Genomic DNA, 17,682 nt, shown 5'->3' on the forward strand with positions numbered 1-17,682 from the left:
GCATGGGGTGAGGGGGATTTTGTTGGCATTGTTTTATTCTTATTCGATGTGCTCCTTTGCATGGCAAGCGCTGGTAGTGTGCTCATCGCTGTGCATATAGGCAAACGTGGCCTTGGTGCGCTTTAGTCTAAGACCCTGATTCTGCAAACACATGAATAATCTAAAAAGCAAGAGCACTTAGTAATATACTTAAAATGACACCTGCTTTTGTCTTCTTCTCTCTCTCCTTCCCACTCCCACTATACTTTTGCTTCTGGATAGCTAATTTGAGCTCAGTATCTCAAATTTGAATACAGAAAAGATAGTGATTTTTTTTTTATATCTCAATTTAGAGGATGACCTCATCTACATATATTCAGTAAAACAAATAAAATCCACCTGTGCCCTGTCCCAGCTAAGATTCAATATAAGACTCCTTCTCTAGCAGGAAGGACTAGGAAGGGTCAGGCTTCGGATGGCAGTTGATATGCAAGGGTATTGCCGTTTGGAAAGATTTGTCTAAACCTGACTCAGAAGAAATTAGTTATGTACTTTGGTAGATGATTGTTTGCTTTGCTTACAGACATTAACTTGCTCTCTCAAAAAATTATATTTGGGAAAGCATCCACTGAATTTTGGGGCAATTTAGTGGAAGGCAGTAAAACTACCTGTAGTTCTTGAAAGGGGGTCAGAAAATTGACGAAAGGTAGAATAAGCATATATATACACACACCCCCCCACACACATACATATATATGTTTAAAAAAATAGATTTCAAAAAACATTCCTGGGCTTTGGTGTAGATGCTCGGAGCAGCAGACAACTCCCTCTTTTTGGTAGCTGCAACATCGTTACACAAAGATACAGAGACACAGGAGCCGCTATTCAAATGTAGCCCCTCAACTTCATGACCACAAGTGGGTTCTATTTTGGTCCTTGCTTTTAAGGCTGCTTTTGATGAAGGGATCAGAGTTTTTCAGCTCCCTGCCATTACATGTTGCTGTTGACCTCTACCTGCTTCTAGCTTTCAGAACTTTGTTTCCGTTTCCATTTCTTTAGTGTGAAGGTTGGGGATGGGAATCTGTATTTTTAAAACCTTGGTGCCAACTGCTGTGTGCGGTTGTATTGTGGCTGACTTTTACCTCTCTTGCATTTCCTCTTGTGTTTCTAGATCTGAATTGTCCGAAGTGTCTGCTAGAGTATGGCCTCTGGACCCACATAATCCTGGTGACCTGGGACATAAACTGTTGTACGGCAATTCCTGACTCAATCAAATTGGCAACAGAGCCTCAGGAATTATTTAGGCACTTAACAACCACTGAGTTCGGTAGCCAGTAAGCTGCAAATTGAGAATCCATGCGTTATTTTTATTGTGGGCTTGATGTGTCCCCTTCAAAATCAGAGTCTTTTCTAGACTGCCTTTTTCTTTCCTTCCCTCTGAGCAGACGGTGGTTTTGGTTATCCCTGCGCTGCTGTTGCATGATCTCCGGACAACACTTCCAGTGGGCTGCCTGTCATAAATCTTCAGTCCTCTTGCATTTCATGTTATCTTCAGGCAGCCTGGGTTACTGCACGGGCCATGGAGAAGGGAGCAAGGGAGTGAGACCCTGCAGTCACTGGTGCATCTGCAAATTCAAGGGTGTGCAGGGACAGGCGCAAACCTTGAGTACCATCCTCATATGATGTTGGGGGAACTTACTCAAACTGACCCTCTTCTTGTACAGCTCAGTAGCCTAATACTGAGGAACAACATGACATTTTAATATTGCTATTGTTGAAGAAGAGAGGTAGAGATGCTATTCAGAGAGGGATTTTTATCAGTCAGGAGAACTGGCTTTTAGCCTTTGCAATCTTGCATTTTTGCTTCTGTCCCACAGCTTGCCTGAGTAACCTTTCAAGGTTATGGGAACACTTTTTATGCCTCCTTTTGCTCATTACTAGGAGACATATCCCAACCGTTACCCACCTTTATGAATCACCTGGAGATGGAAGTGAGACATAAATGCAAAAATAATATTATTGGTATTGTATTATTATTTTTCCCAAGGAAATCGCTGTTTTCCACAAAGCAGAGCACATGATTTCTTGTTTATTGTGTAGTAATAGCCTTGTTGTGATGGTAAGTAGGACACAGATACAGCTTTTCAGTGATGTACAGTACTCTTTCTTATCTTTAATTAAATGCTATTCCCTTGTATTGGAACATACTCTGTGATTACACGTTTACAGTCTCTAAGTAACTTACCATCAAATACACTAATGAAAATCAGTGCCCCAGAGCGACTTGTGCCTTTTGTCCTGTACTATCCCACACCTCTCTCATTTTTTATTTTTTTATTATTACGTCCAGTTTCCATTTTAAAAATTAAAGGGTTGAATTAAACACTTTCGTATGAGTTTCTTCCAACCATCTCTGCTTTTGATCTAGGGACATGTACCTATCTAGCTCTCTGCCCTTCCCCAGAACAGTAACCCCCGGGGACACCATAGAGCATAGAGATGATACAATTTAATAAAGTCACAATAAAACATCCAAGGCCTTTCATACTTTTTCACTTTCTTTAACTCAATTTATTTTTCATTTCATGGACAGAGATTTAGTCCTGGTATTAGTTTATGATTTTGCTGAAAGAATTACCGAACACATACAAAAAGGAAATATTATTTTTATTATTTATTTTGTGCCATGTATACCATAGGAAAAAAAAAAAGAGTTGAAATCACTTCAGTACCGCTGTGTTTTTCATTACAAAGTTATTACATATAGAAATTACTCCAAATTATCTGAAATGAATGGAAATTATGAGGCTTAAATTCCCCAGGTTACTGCAAGCACAGCACTGGAAATTTATTTTGTCATCTTGCTGAACATAATTGCTACAACAAAATTTCTTCCATTTTACAACCGCAGCATAACTTATTTATACCAGTGTTGTTGTAATTTTACATCAATAAGTTGCATGGGAAGGAGTACACAGGTGGTAATTGAAAACAATAATTTGTAGTGGGGTCCAGGTGGAACAGTTGGCTCAGAAAAGACTTCATTTGCTGCTCCGTAAATGCTTCGCATCTCGGTGGCCTCTGACTAGGGTGCTATCAAACCTCTGGTCCACCCAGCGCTGAGGTGGCCTGATCATCCTAAATTACATTTCAAAGTGTCAGCCGAGGTGAGAGGAACAACCGATCTATCACCGTGGCACTGACCTGCAGCTCAGGCGCAGAAGCAAAAGCAAGGTGCCTGGGGAGAAGGCGAAAACAAACCGGGAAAGCGGCAAGCACGATCCTGGAGTCAGGAGCGGCATCCTTGAAGGAACCGTGGTGCAAGGAAACACAATCCAGGCCTGGGGCGTGCGTGTGTGTGCACACACGCGTGTGCTCGCAGGGGGGTTACGGCCAATACCAGCTGTTGCCCCTGGCTTTTCAGCTCAACTCCCTTCAATGAGCCTGGTGATACATTGTCATTTGTTTGTGGAAGGGAATGCTGTTATTTGATCATTTTCAATTAAGATGTGAGTAGTTGCCTGAGACACGAGCAATGACGTTCACATTCATACTTTGCTCCACTCTTTATGAACAGGAATGTGTAATTTGGGTGCAATACACAAGCACTCCCAGGCCAGGCATCCGCACTTCTCCGATCCGTAATTGTCGACAGAATAATGAAACTGCAGAGGCTGGTACTGAACCTAGAAACTGATGAATTTCCCTGTTTGAGTTCCGTTGCCCAAGTTAAAATAATAATAATAATAATAATAATAATAATAATAATAATGCTAATATGTTACTATGGATATACCCTATTTAAATAAATAAAGTAGGAAGAACATAGAGAGATAAAGAACAAGAATGAATGAGGTGCCGTTCTCTTCTGATGTTCAGATTCGGATTTTCATGATTCACAAGAGACAGGCTGGAACGTTTCTGTCATGAGTTCAAGCTGAAGATTTCATTGCCACGTTCAGAGCTTAGAGGCCTTTGTTATTTTAAACAATTGAAAGATTTCAAATCCTCTTAAAATCATCTGAGAAGGGAAAGGGAAGAAATTGGTTGAAACTTGCACTTGAAAGCAGTGGAGAGCTGTATGGATCCCAAATTTCAGGTTGTACAAGTTCTGAGGAGTACCTGTGAAGGAGGGGTTCTTTGTCCCCTCCACATGCAAACGCAGTTGCATGTGAATCTCTAGAGAGAGACAATGTTATGCATTTCCATAATGGAGGAAGTTTTAAAAGCACCTCTTTAGATGAAGATTTCCCTCAATTTCTAGGAGTTTTTCAGGGATTTTTTTTTTTTTTTTTTTTTTTTTTTTACAGCAAAACTAGTGCTGGTTCACAAAACTCAGCTTATTCCACCAAGCAATGATGGCATTCGTTTTCCCAAAGACACAAACAATCCTTGGACTGAATTTGTTAAGGAATATGTGCCAGCTGTTTTAAAAAAAGCCTCCCCAGCAACAGCGGATTTTGCCCATCTTCCTTCAAATTTTTTTTTTTTTGTAAATAACAGTCCTAACCCAGGTGTTATGTGGATGCCCGAATGGTATTTGTAGTGGGATGGAGCATATATAGCAGATGTGATGCTTGACTCTAATTTACTTTGGATGCTTGTAAAGCAGGTTCCCCTCTACCTTTGCCTGTTGGCATGTGTACGCAGATGCAGGTAGTCCTTTGTAGGATGAGAGACAGTGCTGGAGGCGAACTGTTACCTGACTTTTAGAGAGGCCCTCAAGTTACAAATGTAGGGGCACGTCTTGCTCTCACCACAGTCCCTGAGGGTCCTGCAAGTGATTTCAGTGGGACCGCAATGGAATCTCTACTGTCGAAAAGTCTGAAGCTTAAACAGACCAAATTCTGCCTTTAGGAATGCACCTTTTAAACTGAAGAAGGAGAACAGGGCCCAATCCTGCATTTTATCTGATTTAAAAAAAAAAAAAAAAAATCAGTGTTTTTCTTCTGCTCTGGCTTGCTGGTTCCATGATTATTTTTTGGGGGGGTGGGGGGAAGATGTATTGTTTTGAATTTGTTTATTTTAATTGAAAAAAGGCGTGGGAGAAAACTGGGGCCCCAGCATTTGGACTGTTACCTAGTATGTTTAACACTTGGAAAGAGTTGGAAAAATGAGGGACTCTGCAGGAAAAAAAAAAAAACACAAAAAAACCCCCAAACCCCACAGATCATTGACTGAGCAGGGGACTCCAGGGAAGGTTTAGAATGTAAATGTTGAGAAAATCTCATTTTCTAAATTCACTCCTCGAAACATCAGCAAGTGACAGCCACCAAGAATAAGGGGACACCAAATGTCTCGAAAACACAGCAAAATCTGCATCGCTTTTGCCTCTCTCCAAAAAGTCTTGGGAATGGGGCAGGGGGATAACACACTATCTGCTTAAGCCTTCATTTCACTGCACCCTCAAATATACCAGTGTCATGGAAAAAGAAAATCAAGTGAATAAATGTTGCAATTTATATATATTTGAATAGATAACAAGAACAATTTTACTGTTTGCCATAAATGAAAAACCCCACCAAATCATTCCTCTGATTGAGGTTCTGAAGCTCTGTTTATGGCTGCAAAGTGATTTGATACAAAAAAATTACACATTTTGAGTTATTATATCACCCAGAAATTTGATGCCACTTAACTATGTAATTTTCAGAAATGATATAAAACCACTGCAGAAAAATATTCAGGGAAGCCCAAAAGACCTCTTTTTATCTTTTTTTATGGGTCTAAAATGAGAACTCGCAGAGATCCTTGCACTGTATGTGAAGGCTGAACTGCCACCTCGGGAGCTTTATTAATATGTATGTAAATATGATCTGGTTAGATCCTGTGCTTCTGTGTCTTTTCACAAGGTGGAGCGGCTAACTAAGCCGATCAGATCAACACCCTGTGTTTATTTTTTTTGTATTTATTTATTTTTTCTTCCCAAGCAGCAACATTTAAAGATTCAAAGAGAATGAGGACAGCAGCCTCATTTATGTCAAGATTGTCTCAAACCTCCTTCCTTCCTTCCTTCCCTCCCTCTCTTCTCCCCCCCCCCCCAACTCCCAGATCTGTATCAAAAACAATTTACTTCTAACTTAGCATGAGCTTTCTCAGTAGAGACTGGGAAGAAACTAAAATCACATCACACAGAATCTGCAGCTCCAATTTTTCTTCGACTGAAAAGTTATTTGAGCAAATGGGGAGAAAGTGGAAATGCATTCGAAATGTGTCCAAGTGACACATCAAGCTTATCCTCCGTGAGGATATTGGGACTTCCTCTTTACACTGAAGCCACTGTTATTTATGTATCTATATCCGTGCCAAATTTTAGCTAAAGACATTGCACAATTTAAAAAAAAAAGAAAGAAAGAAAGAAAAGAAAGAGAAACCCAGAAGCTGAACATGTGTGTGCAGAGAGTTCTTGACTCAGCATGCCTTGCTGTATATAGGATAAAATGGAATATTTAACATCGTATTAGCTTGTTTTCCCGTATGATAAGGACAGTGTTCCTAGATGAGAACTCTTCGAATCCCCAGTATATATGAAGACAGAAAAGATTTTACCTTAATACAAGTTATTTTGTGCAAGAGAGTGCTTCCCCCCCCCCCCCCTAATTTAAAACAAGGGACCGTAGCACCTTTAACGCTAGCGAAAAGCTCGTCCTCTTCTTGCAGGTCATGCTCCCCGTTGGCCTGTTTTCGTCTTTCTCCTGGGCATTTGGTTTTTGTTGTCGGTGTCGGTTATTTTTCGTTGTTGTTGTTGTTGTTTTGGGGGACTGCGGCCCCAGGTTCGCAGGAGGGTGGCGGGCGGCCGGCGCTGTGCCGTAGCCCCCAGGCCGGAGGAGCGGGGGAGCCGGGGGGCACAGCCCCCCCTTGCCCGGCTGCGGGCGCTCAGCACGGCCGCGCACCCCGGGACAAAGCGGGGCGATGTCGGGGGCCGCCGCCGCTGCCCGGGGCAGCCCCCCCCGGGGTACCCGGCCCTTCTTGCGGGGCTGCTGCCACCGGCTGCGGCTGTGGGGGGGGGCGGGGGGACACGGACACAAGCGCGGGACCAGCTGCAGATGGAGGCGGGTCGAGGGATAGGTCAAGGTTAGAAAGAGCTTGCTATTGATCTGGCTTTGAACGCGAGACAGGGAGAGCAGAGAGACTAAAGGGGGAGCTGTGAGACAAGACATTAACAGCTTTCAGTGCTAATGATCACAAGTGCCAGACAGGGGAGGAAAGAGGAGACTGAGAAATCACTTTGGAATTTTTTTTTTTCTCCCCCTATTGGGATGTATTTTCGGAGGAGGAGGAGGAGGCAGGCTGGGGGCTCACCCCCCCGCAGCCCAGCCCGCAGCCGGCGAGGCGGTGCGGGCGAGAGGGGGCTCCGGCGGCCCCGCCGCCCCGGGCAGCCGGGGCGCCCGCCTGGTGAATCATTGCCGGCCCTTATCTCCCGCTCTCAGTGCCCACTGGAAGACACTGGTTAATCAACAGATGATGCCCAGTAACTTCCCGATAAGCTGCGCTCCGAAGGGGTGCAGCTTCCTGCAGCTCGCTGAGAAACGGCCGCAGCCGCTGCGAGCCGGACTTTGCACCCCCGAGGGTGGAAAGTGACACCCCCCCACACCCCCCCGTGACCGCGGCCTCAGCCCCGCGGAGCGGCCCCGGGGCCGGGCCGCGCTTCGCACGGCAGGCACAGCCACACAAAGCCCCTCGGCCTCGCCGGCCGGGAGGAGACGAGGGATCAAAGCGGGGAGAGGGGCGAGGGCAGCCCCCAGCCCCGCTGACCTGCCGGGGCCCCCTTCCCCGCGGGTGCGGAGGCCAGCGGAGGGGAGACCCTGCCCTCCGCCCCCCCACCCCGCCAGGGTGCCGCATCCCGACCCCCGGCCCCCGCAGGCTCGGACAACTTTGTCCCGCCGGGCCGACCCCGGCGGCACCCCCGCGGGCCGGGGGGGCCGCGGCTCCCGTCCCTCCCCTGCCCGGCGGCGCGGAGCCCCTGCCATCACCAGGCACATTTGTCTTTGCAGGACCCTGCCAAACAAACCGAAACACTCGCGGCGAAGAATCTAAACAGCTTAAGCGCCGTTAAATGTCTTTTACGTGTTTGCCGTGCCTTAATAGAGGCGGAGGGCTGAGCCGGGGCAGAGAAGGGCACCGCAAGGCTGGCCCGGCGCCCACCGCCCGGCCTGGGAGCATTTGGGGGGGGGGGGAGCGGCTGCCCTCGGCGTGCCGTCGGGCCGGGCTCCGGGGGGCCGGGGGCTGGCAGCGCCGAAATGCGAGCTGTGAGCGGGCGGACGGGTGTGGGGAGGAAAAGGCAGATTTGCTGGAGGAGGCGAGAGCGATGCTGTTTAGCCAAATTCTACTCAAAGCTGATTAAGGGCACCGAGATGAATTCTGGTCCCCCCCCCCAAGGCTCTCATGCGATTTAATACAAAAAAAAGATATTAATTTAACGTGGAAAGTAAATGACACGAGTGCAGAGCGGCTCTCCTAGCGTGCTCCGGGTGGAGGCTGGCTTTCTTGGGTTTCTGCTCCATCTGCCTTCGAGCCCCCAGCCCTCCCCCTCTCCCCATTCCCCTCGCCCTGTCCAGACCTGGTGCTGAAAAGCTGTTTGCACCGAACAATTTCCTTGTCTGGGGCGGGGGGGGTGGGGGGGGAGAGAGAGAGAGAGAAACATAATCGCAGGAGATGGGCTCGGAGAGCGGAGGTAGAGGGGAAAAAGTTGGTTTCCAAGATTCTCCCAAGTTAGAAGCGCACGCAGTTGTGGGCATTTACCTGCGTGTGAAAAAGGAGGACAAGTGCACCGAGATGCGGTCCCTGGGAACTCGGCGTGTCTCGATTCGTGGCTGAGACTTAATTCCTCCAAGGAAAAATCCTCTCTGCCAGGATTTTAAGGGAAGGGGGGTAGGGGGGTGGGAGAAGAAGGTCGGAGCGCGTGTGCGGATCGGGTGTGCGCGCGTGTCCCGCTACCATCACACTTCGGGTAGGGAGAGAGGAGGGAGGGAGGAAAAAAAAAAAAAAATCCTCTCCCCAACCCACACAGATATTTGTGTTGTTGTAAAACTGTTCGAAAGAAATGCAGGGGGGACGTGCTCGCCGCCGAGAAGCTGCGGCGGCGCCTGGAGGGAAGAGCAGCCCCAGACCCCTCGGCAGCTGCCGCTCCCGGGCACGGACGGCGGGGAGCACGACCCGGCGCCGGGCCCGGACGGCGGAGACCGGCCGCCGCCGCAATGAGTAACGGCGAAGGCGGCGGCACCGGCGGGCAGCGCGTCGCAGCCTCCCGCCCGCGCCTCCCTCGGCCGCCGGCCGCCGAGCCCGCCGCGGCCCCGGGCAGCCGCCCCCGCCGCCCCCCGCCCCGGCCGCCCCCGCTCCGGCCGGCGCCGGGCTCGGGGAAGTTTGGCCGCGCGTGAGGATGCGGCTTTATCCCTCCTCACCCCCCCCCCGCCCCCCCCCGCGCTTTCCTCCGGTGCCGGCACTCCGCGGAGCCGAGCGGGCGGCGCGGCACAAAGCCCGGAGCGGCTCCCGAGCCCTGCACGGGCTTGAGTTTGTGTGCGAGTGTGTGTGTGTGCGTGTGCGTGCGGGTGTGTGTGTGTGTGCGCGGGTGTGTGCGGTGTGTGCGAGTGGCGTTTCTTGTTCTCTTGCAGGGTACAATGTTAAAAAGCCACCGCTAGTCGCCCCCAGTGCTCCTACTCTCTGGGTCTTTTTGTCTCTAGTGCAGATTAAACGTCACGTCCGCACTTGAACTTGAATTTTATCCCATTGTACAGAGGCAGCCCCAGCCATAGAGAGACAGAGCGCTCCCAGAGAACCAGGACTCCGCCATCTTCACATTGCAATATATAATAGTAATAGCCAGCACCAGCCCAGCTGCACTGGGGGCTTCCTTCCTTCCAGTCCCAGTGCCAGGCGAGGGGGGAAGAGTGCAAAGTGGTGCAGGAGCACTGGCAATCCAAAAGCACCAGGGCAAAGCAGTGCCACTTGAACTGGGAGAGAGGAGACACAGTTTTGGCTACCCCTTTTCAAAAAAATTCTCTCTATATATCTACCCAGCAAGGGTCAATCTCTGAAAAACATTTTTTTTTTTGGCAATTTTTTTGCGTGTGGGGGCAATCCCAATTCTAGTACTTTTTTTTGATATTCCTGCGGTTTTTTGCTTTTTCGATTTTTTTTTTCCTTTTTTTTACCCTCCTGGTGGAAAAGCACACTTGCCAATTTGCCAAGCACTCTGGAAAGAGGGAAAGAGAAAAGTGTCACTGGCGGTGCATATCCTCCCAAGTTCAAGAAGAGATCTGGAAGTCCAAGTGGCAGAAGCTGTGGAGAAAAGACAGAGTGTGTGAAAGAGAGAGAAAAAAAAGAGCGAGAAAGAGCTTTTCCTGATGATGATGATGATGATGATTTTTAATTGAGAGGGGATCCCATCCAGTGCACCACAGCAGCAACAAAAAGGAGGCTTTTTTTTTCTTTTTAATTTTTTTTTTGAAAGAAGAACTCGATAAAGAAGAAGAAGAAGAAAGAGGAAAAAAAAAAAAGAGGAGGAGGATCGCCCCCCCAACACATCCCCCTAAACCAGTGCAGCTCTCCAGGCGATGCCAGTGTAAATGCCAGGGCAATGTCCCGTCGCAAGCAGGGAAACCCGCAGCACTTGTCACAAAGAGAGATTATCACACGTAAGTTTGAACTTGGAACCAGACCGAGCCGAAATCGAGGAGCAAAATTAGGGAAGGGGAGGAAGCGGTTGGGGGGGGGGGAGACTCCAGGAACAACCAAAGCTGGTAAATGACTTCAGAGAGAGGGAGAGGAGAAGGGAATTAAAGAGGGGAGGGGGGTGTGTGGCTAGGGGGGATGGGCTGGGGGTGGAGGGGGGGAGAAGCCCGAAGTTTGCTGTGCGTTTTTGCAGCGGTGCGGAGGTGAGGCGGGCAGGCAGGCGGCGTGGAGCGGGGAAGGCGCTGCCGGCGGGGAGAGCGCGGCGTGGGGCGGCGTGGGGCGGCGCGGGGCTCCCCCGGGGAGCGGGTGCGTGTGCGGGGGGCGGCGGAGCGGGGCGCGCCGCTCCGGACCGGGCCGGACCGGGCCGGGCCACCCCGCCGGGGCTCCGCCGCTCGCCCCCGGCTCCGCTCCTCGTTCCCTTGCTCCGGGGACAGCGCGGAGCGGTGGGAAAAGTTGGCCGAGCGCCTTGCCTCGGCGTGACAGCCGGGCCGGGGCGGCGGGGGGGGGGGGGGGCGGATCAAGGTGGGCAGCGCCGGGGGGGAGAAGCGGAGCGGCCGGCGGGGGGGGGAACTTAACGGGAAGCGCTGGAGGCGGTGGGCCGGCCGGGGACGGGCGCCGAGCCCCCCCCCGGCGCAGGGACGCGGGGCAGGTAGATGGGCAGGCTGCACCCTGCCCGCCCCAGGTGCATCGCCGGCGGGGGGAGATAAACTCTCCTCCGAAGCGGGATTTGGGGGGGGGGGAGAAGGCAGGATGAGCTCGGCTGGGGCTAGAGGCAGGGCAGGGGCTGCAGAGGGACCGGGGGCGGGTGGGGGTGTCTGTCGGTGGCGGGGGGCGCGGGGAGAGCCGAGGCAGGGGACGGGGCTGGAGGGCACGGAATGCGGGCCGGGCAGCGGCTCGGGTGCCGGGGCAGGAGCGGAGGCTGCACTTTGCCGAAGCTCCCATTGTGAAATGAAAACACGCACATACCCGCCTCTCCCCCCCCCCCCCCAAAAAAAAGGAAAGGAAAAGATAAAGCGGGGGGAGGGAAGGAGGCGCCCCCCCCCCCCGCCTCCAGCTCCAGCATCCCCCCTCCTCCCTGTTCCCACCCCTAAAGCCCCGGGAGAGGGGCGAGCGCCTGCAGGCAGAGTCGGGGGCAGGTCCCCGCGCCGGGCGCCCCGCTCCGCCGCTCCCGTCCCCGCGGGGCTTGTGCCGCGGGGGGGGGGGGGGATGTTGGGGAGGGGGCGCCTCCCGGGGCCCCCCAGCGCTCCCCGCTGCTCCGCCGCCACCGGGGCACGGGGGGGGGGTACCCCATTTCCCTGCTATAGCATCGGACCCGTTTGAGGGGGGTGGGAGAAAATTCCCGGCGGGCCGTGGCGAGGTTTGGGGGGACAGAGGCCGGGATGGGGCCCCGCACCCCGCCGGGAAGGCCGGCCGGACACCCCCCCCCCCCCCCAAAAGACGAGTCCGCAAGTTGCTGTGCTGCGGGGGGCGGCGGCGCGCACGGAGCCAGCCCGGGGCTGAGCCTGAGCCGCGGCGGATCCGAATATTTATGTTGAGATTTTAAAGAATTTAAATAAATAAATAAATAAAATATTCCCCCGGCTTCTCTCCCCTCCCCTGAAAGCCAAGAATAGGAGCCATCTGCCAGGAGCATTTGGTGCTTGCGAGCTCCTCTCTTTCTTTGTTACCGGTGATAAATTTCTGTTTGTAAGATTTCCTTGGGAATCGAGATATATATGTGTATATAATTTTTCCACCTCCTGTGAGATTTTTTTCTTTTCGTAGCGGAGGGTTGTGGGGGGACGGTTTGGGTCCCGAAATTTCATTTTCTTCTGCTTTTTTTTTTTTTTTTGGTGTGCGCCTTTATTTTTTAACCCGTTCCTCCCCCCCCCCCCCCCAGCCCATCAGCTGGTGGAACACAAATGAGGATGCATCTGGTATTCAGCTCTTTCTGGGGGGTTTGTTTTTAATTCATTGTTATTTGGAGTCAGATTTGCATCACCATAAAAGGTGGATTCCCCCCCTCCTCAACTCGTTAATTGCATTTTTGTTTTTAACCATCCGGTTTGGAAAATGCGTCTCCCTTTTTTGTTGGTGGCTTCTCTTTTTTTTTCCTTTTTTCTTTTTTTTTTTTAAGAAAAAGCATCAACCACCTAACCCCTCTGAATCGCCCTGTGCAATTTCTCCCAGTTTTCTGTCTCAGTTGCGAGATGTGGGGTGTTGAAAGGGGTTGTGCGGAAAATCTGGTTTGTTGCGCACGTCTGAATTTGTTTAAAGGGGTGAAACATTTCTTTTCTCGCTGCTGTTGCTGCTGGGGGGGGGGGGGGGGGAGGTGGGGTGGAGAAGAGAGCCAGGTAGGTTTGTTCTTCCAATTTGATCTCCTTTTCTGATCGCTTTACTTGAAAGTAAATAATGAGGCAGGAGAGCATTAAAAGGTGCCGAGGAGCTGCGTGTACAATGGGTTTAGCGGGGAGGCTGGGGAGGAATGGAGAGCAGAGCGGTACGCAGCTTCCCTCCCTCCCCTCTTGTATTTATCTCTCTCTCCATCCTGAGGAAGCTGGCGAAGAAATCAGGCTGCATACTGAACAGTGGCAGAAAAAAATGAAGGTATCCAGGGGAGGAGGGGGTGGGAGCCGGGGGGGGGGAGCTGCGGCTGGGGCTGGGGCTGGGGTTGGGGCTGGGGGGAGCAGAAGCGCAGGCAGTTCAGCGCACAGGCGCTGAGCCTCAGCTGCAGGCTTGCAGGAGGGGGTTTCGCAATCCCCGCACTCCTCGGGAAGGTGTCATTCGTGGGGGAAAAGCAGCCAGGGAGACCGTCCTCTGTAAGGGGGAGTTTGGAAAGTAGCGGGCAACGGAATGGGAAACCAAAGCACTTCCAACAAAATAAAGCCAACCCCAAGCCAAGCCCCCCAAGCCGGATGAATTGATACTGTTTTCAGAAATCTTGCATTTATGTCATGTTTAGCTTGGGCTTCCCCCCCCCCCCCCCCCCTTTTTGGCATCTGTCAGGAGAGTTGCATTTCAGGATGGATTAGAGGTCTGTGCCAGGGAAGGAAAGAGAGATTGGGAGAGAGATGGGGGGAGAGAGAGAGAAGGGTTTTCTGACACTGCTCAGCTGGAGTTTATTGGGTTTCATGCTCCTGGTGTTCAGAGAAACGTTTAGATCCTGAGTGTAAGACAAACAAACAAACAAACAAACATAAAAAGCAGAGAAGCTGCAATGTAGTTGTGCTCCAGAGTTGCAGGGTCTCATTACCACAGTGGTCTTTAAGACTGAAAACCGGAGTGGCCTGTTTGTCCTTGCCAGGCTCACCCAGGCAGCCTTGTAATGGATGCATGTGCAGGACAAAAAGAGGGGAAAATACATGGGCAGAAAGGAGCAGCTCTGGACCTTTCTTCAGTGGTGGTGGACAGAACAAACTTGGTAGCTGAGCTCACTTAAATGGGTGGACAAAGTAAAAGAGACGATTATGTAGCGAAGAGGAGGCTGAGCTGTTGAGCTACTCTGTGCAAAGAAATGTTATTTTGGTTTGATTCAAATTACTGATTTTCCAGCTTAAGATCTTCTTTTTTTAACTTGAGAAATCTGTTTTCAAACTAGCCCTGCATTTTGCATCTGAAGGAAATGTGAAAGGCGAGAGCATGTGAAAAGCTCGCTGGTAGCAGTTCTGCAGAAGGCGGCAAAGCAAGAACATTTCTGTAGAGCAGCAGCAAAGATTGGGAGGGAAAGGCACAGTAAAATTATACAATTCCAGGTAGAGAACCAGGTTTCCCAAGGAGGCTCTTCAGTACCTGGTCAACAGGTTCCCTAGGAAAAGTAATAATTTCCTTTATCACTTTGTATTTGTACGTAGTCATTAAAAATAATAATAAAAAAACCCTACGATTTTTTGCATGTCAAAGTTTTGCAAATGGCTTCAAGGAGCTTCTCTTAAAATGCATTTAGATTTAGTGCAATTAATGCACTCTTCCTGCAGAAAAAAAACCCCACCAAGGCAATCAACTCTAGTACAAAGAGGATGGTAAGCTGTGACTGAAGAATTAGAGAGGAAATTATTATTATTTTGGAGATGGCTGACTTTTTCGTAATACCCGCATAGTTGTGCACAGAAAAGCTTAATGTGCTTTTAAAAGACGTTACATGTGTTGGCTTTAAATAGGACAGGACAAAAAAAAGGTTGTGTGCTGTCAACTTCCAGGTTGCCTCTCATTTGAATATATTTGTATTGGACTTCCAAGGTAAAAAAAAATATATGTATACTGGCACATTTTCATAGTTTCTGGTCTTTTAAAATATTTTTTAAAAACTGGTGCGGAGTAACTATATTGTGGATCTAGATTGTTCCGTCCTTTTCGGTTGATGTGCTCAGTGGCTTAAATAGATGTACAGCGGGCGAGAAATCATTGTGCATTTTTTTGCTGGTCGGCAGATGCAGAGCATATTTTGTCAGGCTTATTTAAATATCGAGAAAGAAAAGTCTTCAAGATTTTACAACCTGGCTGCCTTCAATAGGAACGGTTGGAGCCCTTGTCTTGCGCAAAATGTATGTTTCTCTGCAGAACAAAGGGTTGTCTTGTGGCATATTTGACAATAATTATGACTTAGTGGAGTGTGCGCTCGCAGAAGTAGTACAAATTACTGATGCCAGTTACCGACTTTGGTCGACACCTCTTTGGCGGCTCTTCCCTGGGCTGCGCTTGCTGCCGGCGCACCTCTTCGCTTCAGAAAAGCCTCTCGCAAGATGTTCCCTTCCCTTCCACGTTGCCTACCTGCACGGCTTTGCGCTCTGGGTCGTCCGCTGGTGGAAAATACTTTCCAAAATAAACTTTGCTGGCTTTTTTGAGTTGCTCGCACGCCTGCCTTGTGCCCCCGGCTGCCAGTGGCGGGTGTTGACGACTAGGGGGAGCTCATAGCCTGTATGATGGCAGGGCTGGCTCCGGCCCTGCGGCGCGGGATGCTCTGCCCCGGGAACCCGGAGCCGCCGCGCAGCCCACTCGCGGGGCCGCAGAACGTTTTCAGGGCAAAGTTGTCGCATCGATCGGCGTGCGAAGAGCTGCAGAGCGCTAGCGAGAGGGGCTGCGAGCGAGGCGAGTCTGTTTTCGGCTGGATCGCCGCTGATTAATTGGCTCGGGCGGACAGGAGTTTCTAATTAAAATTAGTTTCTAACAGTGCCTTTTTATTGTCAACGTGCAGTGTTTAAATTCTCAACTTCTTGTCGGCAGATAGCGATCGGGGTAATGGTACCTGTACAAGAACGAGTCTCGGGGGGCGCGGGGGGGAATTCCACGGAGATCCGATTGTTTGTTCCAGTGGACGTAAAAACACTGAGCGAGGAAGCTGGAGTTCTAGGAGAAGGTGGGCACAGCGACAAGGCAGACATACATGTACATAATTTGGCGTTGATTACATGTCAGAAAGCCACATGTACCCCTGCCGAGAGGATTTGTTATTAGATAGTTTACCGTGCTTTGATCCTCAGGTCCTTAGAGCAAAAAATCCGCGTGTCCTGCAAATGAAAACAAGCATTTTTTTTTCTAGAGAAATAAACACAAAATCACATCTGTCATGTAGAAGTTGCTGCTGAGCAGCTCACAGGCTGCTTCACCGGGCTTGTGCTGTTCTCTGCCGCAGTCAGCTTGCGCGTCGTGGACGGACTTTAGCGGGACACTTTCTTGCCCAAACAGATAATTCGTGGCATACACTCGGGAAGCTTTGATCAGTGGACATTTAATTCACCCAACCCTATAAATTCAGCAAGTTATGGTATTGTTAACATAGCACAAGTGTCTTCTCATTTTTAGGGTGCAATATGTGGATGGAGGTTATCCCGTGACAGGAAAGCGTGCTTTATTCTAACCTGAAAGAGAAGTAAATTAGGTCAGACAAAAGATCAGGGCTGTCATCAGCTGTACAAAAACCCTTCACTCTTGGGTAGAGAGGGCCAGCAATTTATCTGATGATTTCTCTACTTCATTTAATGTTTGAATTGAGCTGCTTGGAAGCATATAGACAGCAGCCAGCTCGTTTGACAGACTGGTAAGCTGAAGAGCACAGTGCCCAGGCCGCTGCTGATGCTAGTGTTTCCCAGCCATGGGGAAAACCTTCCCTTCTCCCCTCCCGAAACCTCAGACTTCGCCGACTGTGGCTTTCCTTCCATTCCACGACTGTTAACTTTTACCAAGAGAAACAACGATCCCCCTCTCCTCCTTCCCCTTGCCTCTGCCCACCCAGCGCACGCACACCCACGCTCCCCTTCCTCCAGCTCCGTCCTCTGCCTCCCACCCGTCTCACTCCCCCAGGTCGAAGCCCAGCGGAAAAGTCTCCCCGTGGAGACCTGCTACCCCAAAATGGCTCTCTGCCTCCTTGCTGGAGCACTTCCTTCTTTTGGGTTGCAGTTCGGTTTCTCCAGGGTTGCGTTGCAGTTGTCGGTTGAATTTGGTCTCCCCTTGGTAGCCTCCAGAGAAAGCACGCAGAAAAATAAACGGGGGCTGGGGGTTACCGCCTGGTTTAAAGTTAGCAATACCATAAAAGTGCTTGGTGAAGCATCAGCATTGGCTGTAGATGGATTTATATATATGTATCTTTTTAACGAGGGAGGGAAAAGGCATCAATAACTGTGTGCATTGATAAATGTATGATTCATTCAGCTGCTCTTACTACAGCACCTTCCTCTTTCGTGTTTATTTTCTTTCTTAAAATGTATCTGGGCAGACTGCACACCGTTCCTTGGCACCCACGGTTACAGCCTCAGAGGCAGTTGTGTGTTCAGCTCCTGAACATCAATTAAATTTGCTCACTGTCTGCCCTCCCTCCCGAAAAGCTGTTGCTTGCTCGGTACTGTAGACCCTTGCTGGAGCTTTAAGTAGTAGCTTCTTTTTTTTTCCCTTTTTTTTTTTTCCAAAGGATATATAAAAAATGCCTAAAGCAGGCTATTCGAAAACAAATTAAAGCAGAGGGACACACTTCATGCGTTGCAGGCACGCGCCAGTAGAAGGGGGTTAGAAGAATATCATCATTTTACTGGCAAAAGTGACACCAGATCGGGGATTTGATTA

At 50.0% G+C, this 17,682-nt stretch overlaps 1 protein-coding gene across 4 annotated transcripts in view; it reads left to right on the forward strand.

The window, feature by feature from the left end:
* The first annotated feature begins 9,510 nt into the window (after positions 1-9,510).
* Positions 9,511-17,682, forward strand: part of BCL11B (BCL11 transcription factor B) — a 97,317-nt gene continuing 89,145 nt past the window's right edge. Inside the window, exon 1 of one of the 4 annotated variants that reach the window (XM_069783512.1) lies at positions 9,511-10,613. In XM_069783512.1, coding sequence (XP_069639613.1) covers positions 10,556-10,613 — 58 coding nt within the window. In that variant the 5' untranslated portion in view covers positions 9,511-10,555. The remainder of the gene's footprint in view (positions 10,614-17,682) is intronic. The other 3 variants (XM_069783513.1, XM_069783514.1, XM_069783515.1) reach the window with 3 other exon arrangements.

The sequence above is a fragment of the Haliaeetus albicilla genome, chromosome 5 (genome assembly GCF_947461875.1).
Source record: "Haliaeetus albicilla chromosome 5, bHalAlb1.1, whole genome shotgun sequence".
In the NCBI taxonomy this organism is placed as follows: Eukaryota; Metazoa; Chordata; class Aves; order Accipitriformes; family Accipitridae; genus Haliaeetus; species Haliaeetus albicilla.